General features: G+C 58.1%; 1 protein-coding gene across 1 annotated transcript in view; it reads left to right on the top strand.

Moving 5' to 3' along the window:
- The first annotated feature begins 53 nt into the window (after positions 1-53).
- The window catches only part of CHSY1 (chondroitin sulfate synthase 1), an 88,634-nt gene continuing 69,179 nt past the window's right edge, over positions 54-19,508 (top strand). Inside the window, exon 1 of the mRNA XM_032951431.2 lies at positions 54-2,012. Coding sequence (XP_032807322.2) covers positions 1,167-2,012 — 846 coding nt within the window. The 5' untranslated portion in view covers positions 54-1,166. The remainder of the gene's footprint in view (positions 2,013-19,508) is intronic.

Raw genomic sequence — 19,508 nt, 5'->3', positions numbered from 1 at the left:
ATTTGAGCTGGCGGGTGGGGGGTGAGTGGCTGGTGCGAGTATCAGCGGGAGCCCATTGCGAGTAGCCAACGCTGTCCACGTATGCCGTTAAGGGGGCCCATCGCTGTCGCGTCTGCAGGCTTGTAGTACAACTGCACACCAGGGCCTGGAGGGATCCCATGGCCTGGAGGGATCCCGCTATCTCCCCGCCGCCACAGGTCGGGGACTGCTCCAGCATTGTGTAAGAGAGGCACGGCAGGTGGTGACAGTGGTGTGAGATGTATCCACAGCGATGCCTCCCTCCGAGTCTCCAGACTCGAACCTTGCATCGGAATGGCTTGGCCGATTCCGTGTGGGAGGACAGGAGACTACGCTGACAAGGGGATAAAACACGTGTCCGCGCAGATGGGTTCACACGTTCAGGTTCTGTTTGGCGTAGCCCGGCGGGTTTAGAAGTTTCACAGACCTCGTGTCGCGTGGCGGTAGGACGTGCGGACTAGTGGGACAGGCAGTGAGTGTGGGTCAAGCAGTGAGACAGGTTGGAGGTTTTCGAGACGGGCTAGACAAAGTGACGGGCTGGAGACAGATTGCGAGTCGCTGTTCCTCCGCCAGGTCGCGCGCTGCGCTCTCTCTCTCGCGGGGGGTCCACGCACTCCCACGCACCACCCCGCTCGCGCTCTCTCGCTACCCCCACGCCGCGCACCGCCATGGACGACGGGTGACGTCGCGCCGACAAAATGGCTTCGAGAGAGGGGATAGGATCTCAGATTGTGGGCGCGGGACGCCGAGAAGGCGGAGGAGGAGGAGGAGCGGGTGGAGGAGGAGAGCGAGAAGGAGGAGGGCGGCGAGCGCGCGGCGCGGCCGCGAGGACTCCCGGCGTGCCCGCCACCGTCTCCATCCCCGCGTCCCCGTGACAGCCGGGCGAGCCGAGAGAGCGCGTGGAGTGCGAGCGGAGAGCGAGCGTGGCAGCACAGGGAGGAGGCACTCCGTCGAGGGAATGCGCTCCTGCGTCGTCAGGGCGTAGCGGACTCGACGGCTCCGAGGGGCGGTCGCCGCCGCTGCGTCTGCCGCTGCTGTAGGAGTAGGAGGAGGTGTTTAGCGGGGAGGAGGAGGAGGCTGGTGAGGTGTCGGAGGCGCTGGAAGGTGCGGACTGTCGCTGGAATCCCCGCCGCTGTAGCGGCCCCGCAATGGCCGTACAGAGGCGGCGGGCGTGGATGAGCGCGGCGCTCGGTCTGGTCTTGGGCTTCACGGCCGCCACATGGCTGGTGGTGCCGCGCTCCGTCTCCGGCAACGGCAGGAGACGTCTCGGGAGCGGCTGCCAGGCGCATCTGGCCGTCGGAGACGCGGCCGGCTCGGCGTGGCGTCACGGGAGCGCGGGAGGAGACGAAGGAAGAGGCGGCGGTGGCCGCGGTTGGGGAGGGCGGCTGGACCCCCTGGGTGCCCCGGTGCGCGCCGTGGCGACCCCGCAAAACTTCCTGTACGTGGGGGTGATGACGGCGCACAAGTACCTGGAGACGCGCGGTCGCGCCGCGTTCAGCACGTGGGTGCGCTCCGTGCCGGGCACCGTGGAGTTCTTCTCGAGCTGGGGCTCGCGCACCGAGCTGCCGCTGCCGCTGGTCACGCTGCCCGGCGTGGACGACGCGTACCCGCCGCAAAAGAAGTCCTTCCTCATGCTCAAGTACATGCACGACCACCACCTGGACCGCTACGAGTGGTTCATGCGCGCGGACGACGACGCTTACGTGCGCGGCGAGCGCCTGGAGCAGTTCCTACGCGGCCTCAACAGCAGCGAGCCGCACTACCTGGGCCAGACGGGGCTGGGCACGGCCGAGGAGCTGGGCAAGTTGGCGCTCGAGCCCGGGGAGAACTTCTGCATGGGCGGGCCGGGAATGGTTTTCAGCCGCGAGGCGCTGCGGCGCGTGGGGCCGCACGTGGGCCAGTGCCTCCGCGAGCTGCACACCTCGCACGAGGACGTGGAGATCGGCCGCTGCGTGCGCAGGTTCGCGGGCACGCAGTGCGTGTGGTCGTACGAGGTACGTGCGCGCGCGCGCGTGTGTGTGTATGGTTGAGACATTGTTCATGCGTGTGTGATACTGACACGTGCATGAGACGAGACCAGCTTACTATTGTGTGTGTAGGGCGCCGCGGTGGCTAGGAGATGTTCACTCTCGCGTCTGGTATAAGGAGGCCGTGGGTTCGATCCCGGCCCTGACGCCTGATGTATATTTGGAGTTTGCGTGTTTCTCTCTCCGTGGTCGCGTGGATTATTCTCCGGATCGTCCGGTTGTTCCCTCCACATTCAGAAACATGCGTCTAGAGTCGTTGGCTGCTATAAATCTCCACTTCGTTGAGTTTGCGGCCAGGTCGCTTCTAAAAATGAGCTTTATAGCTCAGTGGGCCTTACCTGGTAAAATTATTTTATATTTATCTTATAGTGTGTGACATACTGCCACGTGAGTGTGTATGAGTGAGACACTGTTCGTGTGTGTGACATACTGCCACGTGTGTGTGTGTGTGATACAGCCACGTATAAACCCAACGGTATTACGTATGGTGCTACTGGCATGTGTGTGTGCCATAGCCACGTGTGGCAACCACAGCCACGCGTAACATTACTGGCACCTATGCGTGTTCTCGCGTGTGTCACGACAATGCCACGCGTTGCCATTCGGGTTTGAAACCACTCCCGCGTCCCATTCCCACCCACGTGTGTGCCACTACTCACCTCGGATGTGACATTGACACCACGTGTGTGGCCCCTGCAGTCACGCGCGTTATTACAGCTCAAATACGACACAAGCGACGGTTGTGACACTATCCGCGCGCGTGTCACCGTGCCGTAGTCGGGTGACAATTCTACACGTTCGCACGCGTGCCAGCTTGCGCTCACCATAAAACGTCGTAGCACGTGTGACACTACCCACTGACATCACCACGCGTGACACCAGTATCTGTTGCTACCCATTTCCCATGCGGGACAACCAAAGTTTGTGCCAATGCCTCACGCGTATCCAGAGCCAGGTGTGACAGCACCGCCACGTGGCGCCTGAATAGCGGCTGAGTTGTTAGCGCGCTCGGTCAACCGCTCGAGGGCTGAATGCTTTTGGATCTGAATGAATGGGGGGGGGGGGAAGTGGAGATTAATGAAATAACTAATCAGGCCAAATTCTGTGAATCTGCTGGAGATAAGGCACATCGAGTAATTGGTTAGGAAGTGGATGAAATTGGAAAGGTGACACAATTACGGGTGTCTGGAGAGCTCATGAAGGCGGCCCTCTTAAGTCACAATCAACGGCGGCCGATCGCTTCTCCCCCTCCTTCACCCACCTGGGTCTCTACATTCTACGATGGTTATAGCGTCCGATTATGATTATTATTCCCGCCGCTGCTGCTGGAGGCGTTCCTTCTTATTAGCTTCATTCTTGAGACGGTAACGCCCGTGGCGAGACATTTACAACGTGGGTCTCGCCGAGTGGCCGCTCAGTGCTTGATGAATGGAGGAGGAACGTCGCGATGAAAATTACAGAGCACATCTGGAGTTCAACGATAGAACACTGCCGTTCCTTGGGCCGTGATTGATGGCGAGTGTGTGCGGTGCGTGTTTTGGAAATTTACGGCCGACGCGTTTGCCAAGAACCAATTTGCATTCTTCAACACCCCTCCCCCTCCCAATGTGGTCTCTCCTCTGAAGACCTCGACCTGCCTGTGGGTCACCCAATAACCCTGGGCCGGTGGAGAGTCCCAAGCCACGCGTGGCATCCTGAGTGACCAATTCAACCTACCCAGACACGCAAACGACACGGAGCGCGTTGGAGTGAACGCACAGCGTTTAGGACGGCAGGGTCTGGATTGGTGTGAATTATATTTTTGTTTGGGGAGGCGAGGGGGAGCTCACGTTTACTCGCAGGGCCTGGCCACCGCCAGCTGCCTCCGAGGCTCAAGTTGGCTCTGAAACTTGAGCCACTTTCTTATTTTCGCAAAGGCCCTCGTTGAATGCAGTCCAAAAATATCGCCGCAATTACGACCGCGCCACGGTTTAAGCTGCTAAGTCCCAAACTTCGAGCTGGACTCGAGATGATCCAAACCCCAACGCTCGCTAATTGGTCGCATAGTTTAGTGCAGCCTGTGTGTGTTCAGACCTGAGGATTTGAGAGTGAGAGTGGGGCCGCTCGGTCGTGAAATATAATACATAAACATTTAGCAAATCCGTTATGCTGAGTAAATTTGTTTGAGAGCGCGATTCACGTGGTGCTAGCTGCTCGTAACAGGTTTACACACACACAAGTGCGGCATGCACACAAATATACAATCACAGACAGACACATTCACAATCAAACGAGGCAAAGACAAAGTTCACCCATGTAGCGTTTAACAGACTGTTGGGCTAAGTGCTGTTAGTGAACACCTATTATGGTAAGCACGGCACACGAGGGGGTGGATTGCCAGTACAACGCTCGGATGCCTTTGTCTCCCCAGTGCTGATGGTTTACACACCACACCAGATACTCATTTAAGGCTGAGTAGACCCAGGGAAGCCCAGAATCGGTTAATATATTCGTTACTGGTCTTGGCCGTGAGCTGGAATCGAAGTCGGGTTGCCGGGTTCGAAGTGCAGCGCTAACCACTGCGCCACCGCTCCCCGCACACACACACGCATCGCGACATACGTGCACAGTCTACGCAGACTGTTGGGGCAAAGTGTTGGTCGCGGTCGTGTGGGGGTGGTGTGGTCAGCACCATGCTCTGGCCGCCTTTGTCTCTCTCTAGTGCTGACGTTTACTTTCAGGGCCCAGTGAAGTACTCGGAGTCGCACTCCACGCGCTACATCGATTAGGGGCGAGACGCGTGGTGGGGGAGGGGAGGCGTTGGGCAAGGTAGCGGGGAGTGGGGGGGGGTCAATGGGAGGAGAGTTGAGGCCAGGGGTGAAGAGGGAGGGGGTGAGGGGATACCCGTGGTGTTGTTAAGAGGCCCCACGCACAGGGGAGAGAGGGGGGGGGTGAGAGCATCCGCCTGTCAGGCCCTAACCCGAGCTATAACTCAAAACCCAACCACAACCACAAACCCAGCCCTGGTCACAGCCACAACTCCAACCCTGAGCGTGACCACACCTTCCTCGGCACGTGACCCCGCATCTGCGGGGTCACGTGTACAGAGTTTCATTGCTGTACAGATTAGCTTAAAATATCAAACGATTATATATTTTTTGTATCGATGTACAATACATGTAATCTCTATAATAATATTGTATGTAGGGGGGGGGCAGGAATGGTTACGATTTCATTCACAGCTGATGCCAGCCGTGGTCGGGATTCGAACTCGTTTGTAGCGCAGTGCGTTCACCACTGCGCCGCCGCTCCGAATCCCAATTAATGTGTACATGTGACGTATATCAAGGCGTTGGTAATGTGACAGTCTGGCTGAGAACACGCACATTGTACAACTTTCTGCCACTCACTTGGCAATGATGATGATGAAGAGTCACTGCAGAGTCACTGCGTCAAACCTCAGTGAGCCTGGAAATCACTCCCGTGTACAAACACACTCACCGCAACACACAACCACACACACACAACGATCCTGCGTATAGCCTCAGCGGACTGTTGGGGCAAGTGCTGTGAGCGAGCACCTGTGATGGCCGGTACGACACACGAAGAGGTGCGTGGCCAGCCCCACGCCCGGCCGCCTTTGTCTCCCCAGTTGCAATGTTTACACACCGCACCGGGTACTAATTTGAGGCTGAGTCGACCTAGGGGAGGCCGAAGACTGGTTCAGATAAACTTCACTGGCGTTGGCCGTGAACGGGAATCCAACTCGGGTCGCCGTATTCGTGGCGCAGCGCGCTAACCACTACACTACCGCTGCCCGCCGCACACAGAGACACATTCCTTTACAGTAGCACTCGTGGTAAGTTTCAAGGAAACGGAATTACAGCACAGTAACATTGCATCTGAAGGTCACGAGTTTTAACACACAGTATCGTTTAAGCTGATATAATGTCCGACGGGATTATGTATTACACAGTAGTCTGGTACCGTACCTATAGAGCCAATTGCCGAGTTTAGATAGATCCACTCGGGGCCACTTGATATGGCTGTGGAATTAAAAGCAGATCCCAGGTCCGTGCGATGACCGCATGCCCCTGTAATTCCGTGACCGTGGAATTTGTCTCCGTTTCCGTCTGGTCAAAACAACCCTCACGACCTGCGCGGCGTGGTGAGGCCCTCATCCAGCAGTGGATTGATAAAACAGCTGTTCGTGTGCATTGTTTTATGCAGGAGGCAGTGCGCGTATTGATAATGACGCGGGTGGTGAGGTATTTGAAATCCATTTATTCCATATGCTTTGCCCAAGCAACTGTCCCACGAGGCTTGTCTGGAGCTGAGAGGGTGATGGGATTTGGGGTGGGTTCCTCCGTGCTTGTCTGGGACCGGGCTCTTTTATGTCTGAGTCTTTGTGACAGATTGTGAAATCTCGGTCGAGCTACGCCAGTCACCTATCGGGGATTCGAGCTCATTGCCTTCCAAGCACGAGTCCCCAACCGGTGCGCGAGCAGCAGTGTAGCCCAGCCCAGCCAGCGGTGTAGCCCAGCCCAGCCCAGCCAGCGGTGTAGCCCAGCCCAGCCAGCAGTGTAACCCAGCCCAGCAGTGTAGCCCAGCCAGCCCAGCCCAGCAGTGTAGTCCAGCCCAGCCAGCCCAGCAGTGTATCCCAGCCCAGCCCAGCAGTGTAGCCCAGCCCAGCAGTGTAGTCCAGCCCAGCCAGCCCAGCAGTGTAGCCCAGCCCAGCCAGCAGTGTAGCCCAGCCCAACCAGCAGTGTAGCCCAGCCAGCAGTGTAGCCCAGCCCAGCCCAGCAGTGTAGTCCAGCCCAGCCAGCCCAGCAGTGTATCCCAGCCCAGCCCAGCAGTGTAGCCCAGCCCAGCAGTGTAGTCCAGCCCAGCCAGCCCAGCAGTGTAGCCCAGCCAGCAGTGTAGCCCAGCCCAGCCAGCAGTGTAGCCCAGCCCAACCAGCAGTGTAGCCCAGCCAGCAGTGTAGCCCAGCCCAGCAGTGTAGTCCAGCCCAGCCAGCCCAGCAGTGTATCCCAGCCCAGCCCAGCAGTGTAGTCCAGCCCAGCCAGCCCAGCAGTGTAGCCCAGCCAGCAGTGTAGCCCAGCCCAGCCAGCAGTGTAGCCCAGCCCAGCCAGCAGTGTAGCCCAGCCAGCAGTGTAGCCCAGCCCAGCCAGCAGTGTAGCCCAGCCCAGCCAGCAGTGTAGCCCAGCCCAGCCCAGCCAGCAGTGTAGCCCAGCCCAGCCCAGCAGTGTAGTCCAGCCCAGCCAGCCCAGCAGTGTAGCCCAGCCCAGCCAGCAGTGTAGCCCAGCCCAGCCAGCAGTGTAGCCCAGCCCAGCCAGCAGTGTAGCCCAGCCCAGTCAGCAGTGTAGCCCAGCCCAGTCAGCAGTGTAGCCCAGCCAGCAGTGTAGCCCAGCCCAGCCAGCAGTGTAGCCCAGCCAGCAGTGTAGCCCAGCCCAGCCAGCAGTGTAGCCCAGCTCAGCCAGCAGTGTAGCCCAGCCCAGCCAGCAGTGTAGCCCAGCCCAGCCAGCAGTGTAGCCCAGCCCAGTCAGCAGTGTAGCCCAGCCCAGCAGTGTAGCCCAGCCAGCCCAGCCAGCAGTGTAGCCCAGCCCAGCAGTGTAGCCCAGCCAGCCCAGCCCAGCAGTGTAGTCCAGCCCAGCCAGCCCAGCAGTGTATCCCAGCCCAGCCCAGCAGTGTAGCCCAGCCCAGCAGTGTAGTCCAGCCCAGCCAGCCCAGCAGTGTAGCCCAGCCAGCAGTGTAGCCCAGCCCAGCCAGCAGTGTAGCCCAGCCAGCAGTGTAGCCCAGCCAGCAGTGTAGCCCAGCCCAGTCAGCAGTGTAGCCCAGCCCAGCCCAGCCAGCGGTGTAGCCCAGCCCAGCCCAGCCAGCAGTGTAGCCCAGCCAGCAGTGTAGTCCAGCCCAGCCAGCAGTGTAGCCCAGCCAGCAGTGTAGCCCAGCCCAGCCAGCAGTGTAGCCCAGCCCAGCCAGCAGTGTAGCCCAGCCCAGCCCAGCCAGCAGTGTAGCCCAGCCCAGCCCAGCAGTGTAGTCCAGCCCAGCCAGCCCAGCAGTGTAGCCCAGCCCAGCCAGCAGTGTAGCCCAGCCCAGCCAGCAGTGTAGCCCAGCCCAGCCAGCAGTGTAGCCCAGCCCAGTCAGCAGTGTAGCCCAGCCAGCAGTGTAGCCCAGCCAGCAGTGTAGCCCAGCCCAGCCAGCAGTGTAGCCCAGCCAGCAGTGTAGCCCAGCCAGCAGTGTAGCCCAGCCCAGCCAGCAGTGTAGCCCAGCCCAGCCAGCAGTGTAGCCCAGCCCAGCCAGCAGTGTAGCCCAGCCCAGCCAGCAGTGTAGCCCAGCCCAGTCAGCAGTGTAGCCCAGCCAGCAGTGTAGCCCAGCCAGCAGTGTAGCCCAGCCCAGCCAGCAGTGTAGCCCAGCCCAGCCAGCAGTGTAGCCCAGCCAGCAGTGTAGCCCAGCCCAGCCAGCAGTGTAGCCCAGCCCAGCCAGCAGTGTAGCCCAGCCAGCAGTGTAGCCCAGCCCAGCCAGCAGTGTAGCCCAGCCCAGCCAGCAGTGTAACCCAGCCAGCAGTGTAGCCCAGCCAGCCCAGCCAGCAGTGTAGACCAGCCAGCCCAGCCAGCAGTGTAGACCAGCCAGCCCAGCCAGCAGTGTAGACCAGCCAGCCCAGCCAGCAGTGTAGACCAGCCAGCCCAGCCAGCAGTGTAGACCAGCCAGCCCAGCCAGCAGTGTAGCCCAGCCAGCCAGCAGTGTAGCCCAGCCAGCAGTGTAACCCAGCCAGCAGTGTAGACCAGCCAGCCCAGCCAGCAGTGTAGACCAGCCAGCCCAGCCAGCAGTGTAGACCAGCCAGCCCAGCCAGCAGTGTAGACCAGCCAGCCCAGCCAGCAGTGTAGACCAGCCAGCCCAGCCAGCAGTGTAACCCAGCCCAGCCAGCCAGCAGTGTAGCCCAGCCCAGCCAGCAGTGTAGCCCAGCCCAGCAGTGTAGCCCAGCCCAGCAGTGTAGCCCAGCCCAGCAGTGTTGCCCAGCCAGCATGCACGCGGTATGGTGATGGTGACGAGGGTTCTTGTTGATCCAGGACAGCCTCACCGAGTGTTGGGAACGGTTTTTGCGGATTTCTATTTTTGATGAGGTCGAGTCGGCACTAATTCACGCACCCATTCAATCGTTAGGCCGAGCGGTCACTCATTCACTCGCGTATTCATTCATCCGTTACATTCACTAACGTATTAATGCGTGTAATTATTCATCCACACGGTTCCATATGACTCTGTAACACAGGCATGCTCACGTGTAGTCGCAACGTGGATATGCACAACTCAATACCAACCAATACCCCGCCACTCGCCACTAAGTGATGGTGACGTCGCCACGGAGCCTGTGCCAGGCTAGGTGCACTTTGAGGCCGTCATGTAAGTGGCGAAGGCTCGCTGACAGGACGTCTCGGGACAGACCCTGGTGCCATGGGTTGGCCGACTGAGATGACTGGTAGATGCACCAGATGTACCCCCCACTGTGCCAAGTTGCTGCATTTTAATCGCCCGGTGCTCTGCTCGTTGTTGTGAGCGTCGCATCCTTCACGAGCCTCCTCCATAACTCATACAGTACACACACGCAAACACTCATACAGGTGGCACAACATTCACACAGCAAATGTAAACACAATCATGGGGTGGCACAAATAACACAGTGCCACACACAGACACACGTACACAGATACACAACGACAAACACACATACACAGTGTACACAGCCAGGTTGACAGCTCAACACACACCCACATATCCACGCACGTATGTGCGCTCATGCGTGCTTCCGCGTACGGGTGCGACAATAGGGGTGGTGGTGTGGGGGATGGGAGGGGCTGCTTTATAAATATCCCAGCTCGGCTCTACCCCAAAGTTCTTAGGATGCCGGGTGAGGAGGGAGGGGCTGTGAGGGGGAGGGGTAGGCTCAACCCTGTAACGTGTCCCATGCCCGCACACCTGGGGGGGGGGTGTAAGGGGGGCTTTACTTGGTCAATCTAAGGCCTTTCGTCGATTTTGGAGGGGGGATGAGGTAAGGGCGTCATGGGAGTGACTTAGTGGTGAGCTTAAGGGGCGGGGTGGGGGATGTGGGTAATCCGTGCTTTAGGTGACTTAGGAAGTAACTTGAGGGTTTTAGGAGGACGTAGCCGTCAATTCGTATTTATGTCTCTTAGCGGCCCAGAGATGGCAGACAGACGTTCCACATTCACACGGCGTGGGCCAATCGATCCCGATGGCAGACTTTGTATGTAGTGGCACATTAATTGGCAGGCGATGTTGGTGGACCGCATCAAGGTAGAACTACGACGCCCAGGAGTTCTCTAACTGGAAGCAAGTGAAGGCAGTGCAGCAAGTAGGTGCACGACAATCCGTCTGTGCATCAAAATGTTGAGCGCCGTTATTCCCAGGATAGCGTGGTGGGTTTCATTCCGGACACTCCGGTCTCATCACACACACTCGCACGCAGATGCCCGAAAACGAGACGACTGTATTCAACTATTTTATATTTGACCAGGTAAGGCCCAATGAGCTGTGTAGCTCTTTTTCAGAAGCGACCTGGCCGCAAATGATAGCCCAACGAAGTGGCTTACAATGTGGACATTTACAGCAACCAAATACTCTCAACGCGTGTTTCTTAATGTGGAGGGAAAACCGAAGGACCCAGATAAAAACCCACGTGACCACGGGGAGAGAGACACGCGAACTCCAAATATACAGCAGGCATCAGGGTCAGGATCGAACCCACGACCTCCTCTATACCAGGCGAGGAAGTTAACATCTCGTCACTGTGGCACCCCAAAGCGACGAACATTGCGTCGCACGACACTCGCGGTGCAACCCGAGTCACGTGGCTCAGCGGCAGGGCTAGCGGCTCCCAATTGGACGGTGGCTGAATTCAACTCCTGTTTGGGAGTTTGACTCAGCCCATCAATCCCTCTGGGCCCAATACAATGAGCACCACTTTGTATGTATGTTGAACTTCTTTCGCACCGTACGTAGCCAACCGTGCTAATTTGAGGTGCAGGGGGAGAACAACAAACAAAAGACAAAAAAACTGTTCTAAAGAAATGGAAGTCAGCAGTGGTTGTCCAATGTATATACTTGCCTCCGTCATGGGAATGTGGAATTTTCACCACCGGCTCAAGGTTGTAAACAGGAGGTGGGTACCAATGATGCCGACTTAGGGCCTGACATCAGTGTTTGTATATTTGCAACAGGACCCTCCTGGAGAGCGAGTCTTGGGACTTGGTGGCGTTTGGAAAGAAATCGCTGCAGACACTCACTGCCTGATGTGGATGTTGCATTTTTATTTCCTTTGCAGCTATTTTGTTGGGAGCTCGCTTCTCTCCACGGCATAGCCTTACATCTTATTACCGGATGCACCATTTATAAATTTAAACGCCCTTTTTCTCTGTCTCTTCTCTCTCTCTCTCTATCGTGTCCCTACAACATAATCGTCACGCAATGGACAGGCAATTACTTAGTTATTCATTACGTTTCACTTCTCCGCGAAGGCCTGGCTGTACGAGGGGCCAGGCGAGCGTGAGCAGCGCGATGAGCTCCCGACAGCTGCCCCGTGACGACGACGTTTGTTTCGCTCGTGCCCGAGCCACCGCACGCGTCGTCCGCGTCCTGCACCCCGCGAGGGAGACAGAGAGATCTTCCGCAGCGTTGGCACGCACCCACTCGAACCCCGCCACCGTGGAGTTCGGCGAACAGTTTTGATTCGAAGACGCGATCAAATCCAACCTCATTGGGAGCGAGCCGTCTTGACTTTGCGTATCCGTTGCCCTGTCACGCGCCGCTCTTCCGAACCCCTTGAGCGTGAAGCTAATACTCGGATAGATCGAACGCGAATAACACATCTCTTACGTCCCATGCGATGTGATGGCTGTGATTCACAGGCGGGGCCACCCAGAGCCTCCTGGAGAAGCTGGGCTGAGGGGCACGGGGGGGGGCGCAGAACGCCGCGTGGGGCCCCGTTATTCATTAGCGACACTCACACACACAGCCCCGCTGCGGGGCCCGCTTTTGTGCGAGGCGGCTTAGTGCAAATTGACCCCCGTCTTGGTCATCGGAGTCTCCATGCACTCTGCAATGCTATCGATGTTTCAAGCCCCAGGTGCTAATGGGCCGTATTGTTATTATTGTTGTTGTTATTGTGGTTCGTCAGTGGTCTCATGATAATTGCGGAGGATGTGGCTCTTGACTGCTGTGAAGAAACCCCAATGACCAAGATATTGCCTCACGAGTGGTTCTGACAATACGTCACTGATGCACTGGTTCGTGCACTGAGCTATGGACCTGGCAAACCGAGTTCGATTCCTAGCTGCGGCTAACACCAGTGGCGAGCGCCATCGTAACCGGTGCGGGGGTTCTCGTCACTTCACCGGCTCGCACGGAGCGGCACGGCGTGGGGGAGGCCTTCATCCAGCAGCTGATGGACAAAGGGACTGCCACCATTTGTGCGTATTCAACGATGCTGCCTCATTACTGATACAGATGCACGCGTGCATAAAGAGACAAAGGTGCCCCTGTAGAGCCACACAGACTGCTGGTGACGAGGTGGGGGGCGACGACCTCCTAAGGGGCCATGCATAAATGACGTCACGCACCTAGGGGGGGGGGTCAGACATTTGTGACGATGTGTGACGAGGGGGGGGGGGTGTTTGAGAAATGTGACGTCACATCAAAATGCGCAACTTTAAATAAATATAGACAACACGTTCTACTTAATTAAATAGACTTTTTAATACATGTTTTCTCCTGCAACATCAGAGTGCAGCGGCACATCAAATACGCACTACAATGACAATAGTTTAAAGCGATTTGAAGCATGTTTTGTGGCGTCATTTATGGCCGGCCCCTAAGGCCGGAACGGCGAACACGGACGCACGCGAGGTGCGCGCGTAGTGTCGCGCCACTAGGCGCGTGCCGCGTATGATGGATCGAGGCTTCTCCATCGCCGTTAGCCAAAAATGCGGGGACACCGCAAAAGTTGAGCGACTCTGCGCCATGTAAGAAGTCATGTTCTAACAAAATAATATTTCACGCACGTTGACGAATAGCCTGTCGGAGCAAATCGACGCTCCTGCTTGTCGCGACGGATGAAAATGTCCGTTCAATTCCCGGCGATGGCTACGATTGCGCGTGGAAATTTGTAATCGCCCCCGCTGCACCTTGGGCAGCCAGGTCGTGAACTTCCACCCAGCAGCGGACAGAAACTGGCTGAGTGCAGTCGAGCACGAACGCGCTTGCGCGGAATTGTGCTTGGATATCGTGGGCGGTTAGGGATGACACCGCGGAATGTGTGCGGTAAAAGAATACCCTTTGCATAATGTGCTATCCACACAAGTTTGAAGTTGATTTAGTTTGACAAGCTGAGAACTCAAGGGGAGAGCGATGATTGCTGCTGTGTAGAATCCCCATTGGGTCATTTTCTAAATTAGCAAATTCAGACCTGAATTTGACGCCGGTACACAGTGACCTACTCTTTGGAATGACGTCAGGGGATCTTCATCAGCCACTGTGAAGCGGACGGCGCGTAGTGTTGTTACGGCAGTATTAACCAGGGCAGCCACTGGATTAGAATCGTGAACATTTGCAACAACAAGCAGCGATCGCGCGCTGGGCCGCGTCACCGACCTTCACACGCGGTGGGCAGTGAGATCACGTGCTTCTGCCTGTCAGTGGATAGAAACTGGCTGACGCAGGTGACGACGGCGATGAGCATGCGCGCGTACTTGTGTGGATCTCGCGTACGTTCAGGGACAATAACGACAATGAAAATTATGATGGTGGTGACGATGGCGCGATGGCAGTGTTGTAGCCGAGGCATGTGCCAGCACAACGGCGCCTCGTCCCCTCGCGGCCACGCGTGAGAGCGCGGGCCAATCTTCTCCTCCTCGTCGTCGTCGTCGTCATAATTGCCGGAAGCCGCCGCCCCCGCGGGAAGCGCCGGGATGTGCATCGTGGCAGGGCCGCGGATTTGGGGCTGTGCGGGCGGGGCGGGACTTCCTTTGGGATCGCGCGCGGGGTGTTGGCGCCCACGTGCTGGGCAGGTCGGCGTTGATTCGTTGACACGGCAGTCAAGGGGCACTACGCGGAGCCCTGTGTATTGTATGGGGGGCGGGGGCCGCTATCCACAACCTCGGTGAAAGGGCAGAGCTCGTTGGCCACAGGCACTGGGATCGTGGCGTGGTGGAGCCAACTTGAACTCGGCTGCCTCCCCAGCCACGCTGAGGAACTGTGAGCCCCCTCGGGCCAGGTCCCCTGGAATGCGTCCCTTTTCTCTCTGAACGCGCCGCACCTCTGGCTCGGGCGCGTTTCCCTGCAGGGGGGGGGGGGGAGGGGGGAATCGGCACGTCCAGAGAGTGGCCGACGGTCGTGGATGCTGCTGCCCGATGACCTGGCCAGGGGAGGTCGCGATGGCCACGTCGAGGCGGTGCGGACGCACGCCTGTTGCTGAGCGGTTTCACGGCCCGCTGGTGCAGTGGTCAGAGGACTCGGCTCACGATGGGAAGGTCACGAGAGTTCAAATCCCGGGCAGTGGCCGTCTCGGCCCACCATCTTCTCTGGTCCTGTGCAGGGCTTAGTTCCAGTCGCGACTGTCCGTGTTAGTGACCCGAAAACAATATTTCCGCACTCGGCTCACCACATCCTGTATGCCTCTTGCTATGGCTGTGGCTACTACTCGTCATGTGCCAGCGTACCCACAACGTATTCAGCGAGATCCCTGGTCTTGTTCGTCAACAAAATGTACGCATGGAGAGCCAGCGACGGTGGTTGTCCAATATGTACAGGAGACCCGTACCTGCGATAGTAATGTGGAGTTTCCACAGTGCTCTGGACAGCCACTGGAAGGCTATAAAGGCCACATTGAGGACGTGAGGCTACAGCGGGCAGCCGCGCCAGCGTGGGGCGAGCACATTGCGTCCTTGAGTGCATCTCTGGCCACGGCGTTACGGGAGGTCATCCACACGCATGCGGGGATCCGAGCGGGAACAGATTTGCGAGGACCCAGCTGGCGCGCCGAGCGGCAGGAAGCGCAAAGTCTCATCGCCGTGAACGCTCCCAACCTCCAGGCGCCGAGCCCAGCGCGCCGGGCAGTGACATCTTCTCGACGTTGTTGTTTTATTACTCACTGGCCTCCCTATAACCCTCGCCACCTCGCGACCACACAGCTGATGAGAAATTAGTTGCCACTTTGTGGGGAGTCCACAGTGGCTCTCCACTCGCTGTGTTCTCCAGTAATACGTGTGTTTATTGAACTTCTGCCTCACCGTACGTAGCCGACCGTGCTAATCAGAGAGGCGGGGGCAAGGACAACAACAACAACGGTTGTTGGCCGCGAGTCGATCGGCACGACTCCCATCGCTCCACGTGCTGTGCGAGCTCTTTCAGCACGTGGAGCGAAACGTCGGACATCGCGCCGAATGTCACTCGGCACAAACCGAGAGAACACCGAGGAGCTCGCAGCACGACGGCGAAATCTACGCGGGGAGTTCCACAAGCGGATAGACTGGGCCCCGTCATAATAACGAGGAATTTCCACCACCGGCACGGGGCCCATTAATGGACACAACCGCCTCCACCACGATGGATCCCGTCACGGTGACGTCCCGCCTCTGAGCCGAGCTCGGCGTGACTTCACACGCCCGCGCCTCTCGCACCTCCCAGAGAAAGAAACGCGAGAAACTAAAACTGTTATTTATTAAAAACGATGACATTTTTTTTTTTGCGGGTCGAACAAGGGCCGTGTTTGTAGCGGCCGCCGCTCGCACGCTCCAGATGAGTCGGCCGCGACAGCGATGACGCACGGCGCTGTTCCTGGGGGGCCGGGGGGGTGAAGGGGCTCGCAAGCTACCCCCTCGCCGAGGGGATCGTCAAGGTTCACTCTACCCCCCCCCCTTCCCCTCTGCCACTTCTCAACCCGACCGACAGACGCATGATAAATTAGTGTTTGTGCTCCGCCGCAATATAAGTTATGGATTCGGTTACTCGGCGTAAACAACCGCTGTGCAAGCGAGCGACGCTGACGCACGCTGCCAGCTCGGCCCGTCCTCCGCCGTGCTCGTGGTTTGTCTGACCTCGTCCCCGTCTCCGCAAAGCGACCGTCGACAGCACGAGAGCCACCGCGTGGCGACCCGCGTCACGCGGGGATGATCGCACGTCCTCGGTTCGGCGGCGATGAGGCGAGCCCGCCGTGCCGTCGAGGTCGCGCGCGTAACTCTATTGCGCGCGTCGAGCTTTCGGACGGAAACTAAACCAACATTTTTAAACGTTAAGAATTGGGACAGGAAGCGCCGCTGGTGGACGCGCATCCATCACGCTCCAAACAAACGGCGGCGCGGCTGGACGGGCCCCGACACCCCCGGGCCCAGCGAGCCGCTAATTGAAGCCGACACTGCCAGCCGGTCGCCAGCCAGGCCGGCAAACGCGAGGCGAGTGGGCCAATTAATTAACCACCCAGCCAAGCAGCGCTCTCTCTCTCCCTCTGTGCGGGCAAAACCGGCCAGCGAAGGATGAAGCAGCCGCGCCGTCCTCACAGCGAAGACCGCCCGCTTCGCCCGCCCGCCCGCTCGCCAGATGAGATGCCCCCGGGGGTGCTTTTGTTGCCCGCGGGGTGTTCCGGAGCTGCCCCCTCCGCTCGCAGGGGAGATCACGGTGGGGGGGAAGGGGGCTGTGCCAAAAGAACCCCCCTGCACCCACACGCCCCCCGCCCCACTCCCAATGCCCCCCCTCCATCCCTCCCGCTCGGCTCCCTCCCTCGGTGGTGCGCAGCTGACTGCACGACTTGCGAGGCGTGGGGATGATGGGCGGTTTGGAGATTCGCATCGCGTGTGCGTGTGTCTGCGTGTGTGTGTCTTTGTATCTGCGTGCGCGTGTGTGTGCGGTGGAATGCTGCACTACGAACCTGGCGACCTGAGTTTGATTCCCGCCCACTATTTCTATCCTCGTTCCGGGCTTCTCCTAGGTCGACTCAGGGTTAACGAGTTGAGTACTGGGGAGACAAAGGCGGCTGGGTGTGATCCTGGCCACACCACCGCTCGTGCGCTGTGTGAGCCTTAATAGGAGCTCCCGAACAGGACTTTCCTTGGAGAAGATAGAGGGGGGGGGGGGGGGTCTCTGTGTGTGTGCACGTGCGTGAGTGCTAGCATCTGTGATTGATGGCCTCTTGCCTTAATAGGGGCTCACAGCATTCGCCGCAGAAGCCGATGTGCCTAAAAGGAGGATGATCTCTTGTATTCGTGCGTGAACACGTGTGTGTGTGTGTGCGTGCTCTCACACAACCGGAATGTGCGTACACTCACAATCGGGAAGAAGCCGAGTTTAAATCCGGGTCAATATTCGTCCGTGGGATCGAAAAGATAGGAACCACTGTTGGAATCTTACGTTGCTAGTCCGATGGAGCAGTTTCTCTCTGCTATGGGAATGTGGAATTTCAAGCAATGGATCAGAACGGAGATGAGCAAAACCACAACACCACCACAATCTCTTCATCTCACCTTATCTGGCCAGACGATCACCATCGGCAACTACGATCTATCCACTGCTGGATGAAAGCCTGTATAAACCACCACTGTCTCTCACCGTCTCACAACTCAACAACGCAAGTTGCTCGCTGCACGCGAGCTGCTATTATCACTCCACCTCTGCGGTGCAACACGCTCCCCGGGGTTGTGTCGCCTCTCCATTGGCCGCTACTCCACCGTGGAATCACACGCCCCTTATTGTGACATTCACCCAGAGACAAAGCGAACGGGGAACGGCGGTGGTTGGGGTCGGAGAAAGAGAAGAGAGGAGAAAGAGAATCACGAGGAGGAGGTGGTCGAGGCGTCACCGTCCACTGCGTTTTCCCATGGCACCCTCCCTCCCCTCCCGAGTCCGCGGAGCCGGCGCTTACAAAGCGCCACGCCGTTATCCCCGCGCGATTGCACAAGGTGCGGAGGTCAGAGGTGGAGATTCTATACCCGTTGACGTTGCCATAATTCAGGGACTCAATCCCCACCAGCGCAGGCGCCATCCGCCTCTCCCTACCCCCCTCCCTCTTCCTCTCCCCGCCCGGCCCCCAAACACACCGAGAGGGCAGCGGCAGGGCCAGCGGTGAGTTAGCCGGGATTTTTTCGAGACAATTCTTTATGTTGCGAGAGGATTCGTGTGGGTTTATGCACCGGGTCCAAAGTACACTTTGTATCAGCGCCGCTTTTCTGGCCTGATTGATCGAGTCGTGGCGTTATTTGTCTTTTGTAAATCGAGGGGGTTTTTCACTCCACGTCAGAAGACAATTGTTTTGTGAGTCGAGAACATTTTGTGCTTTTTTTTGGGCCAGTTTATTTTGGCACCGTACATTTTGGACCTTGAATTTGTGTCTCAGTTACGTCGCAGGGTTTGTGACAGTGGCTCGCAAAGGCCTTCATACAGCAGTGGATTGACCGTGACTGCTGATGGTAATGATGATTTGTATCCCAGGTGTCCCTTGCGTGGAAGACTCTTGACATTTATCCCTTCCTACCTCGAGTCCTAGGCCCTCGGGAGAGTGCGAAGATGACCTTTATAATCAAGTGAGACCATTCACAGGGCCCACCCAGACCGGGTTGTACCGGGCGCTTTTGTTTCAGCTAAAAGTCGAAGGCTTGGAGCTCCGCACCGGGGCAGGACAGGGCAGGGGCAGGTGCCGTGCTTGCGATGGTCAGCCCCACGGCGATTGCGCCGTTTCCTGTGGCGCTGTGGGGCGAGCGCTGCGTAGGCGTGCGGCTCACCGGCGCTCTACCGCGGCTGCAGCGCGAGGAATCTCAATCGGCCTTTGTCAATGGCGACTTCCCTTCCACGCACGCGTGGGAGTAGCGTGCGTCTCTGGGTTATGGCCCCCAGTCATCGTCGTTAGCCGTCAGCCATGCTCAATCCGCTGCCGTACCGAGGCCTCCCCCAAGCCGCCGCCATCTCTCGCGAGCCTGCGGAGCCACGGCCCCGCATCAGCGGTGGAAATTCTACATTCTTATGGGCAGAGGAAACTATATCCACAGAACAAAGGAATTTTAGTTCACAGCCTTTACAGTTGCCTGCCTACCGCGTGCTCAAACCACCTCACCGCCAGGCCGGTTAATTGATATTTGTCCTGGACATATAATCCGAGTTGCGTCATTGTGGTAGCTTAACACTCATGTAAGAAAACTAGCAAGGGGACATGCCGATGGCTTGGGGAGGCCTTCATCCAGCAGTAGATCGATCAAGGCCGACAATGATGATGCGCTATGGTCGACGCTCTTTGTCATCAGCATCATCCCTCCGGCTCATTTAAACTGCTAAGCACTCATTTGTTGCAAGGTAACATTGGGTCAACTTTTTGAGAGACTGGCCCCTGCCATAGGGATGTGGAATTCCACCAGAAGCATAACTCGTGTGGGCTTGCGAGGTGCTTTGACCTTTGACCCCGATGTCGCGTCGCGCGCCGCTCGCGGCTCGAAT

The sequence above is a fragment of the Petromyzon marinus genome, chromosome 1, assembly GCF_048934315.1.
Source record: "Petromyzon marinus isolate PM22_M1 ecotype Great Lakes invasive population chromosome 1, UKy_Petmar_22M1.pri1.0, whole genome shotgun sequence".
In the NCBI taxonomy this organism is placed as follows: domain Eukaryota; kingdom Metazoa; phylum Chordata; class Hyperoartia; order Petromyzontiformes; family Petromyzontidae; genus Petromyzon; species Petromyzon marinus.
Note: the sequence above shows the minus strand (reverse complement) of the source record. Positions and strands in the feature narration are given on the sequence as shown.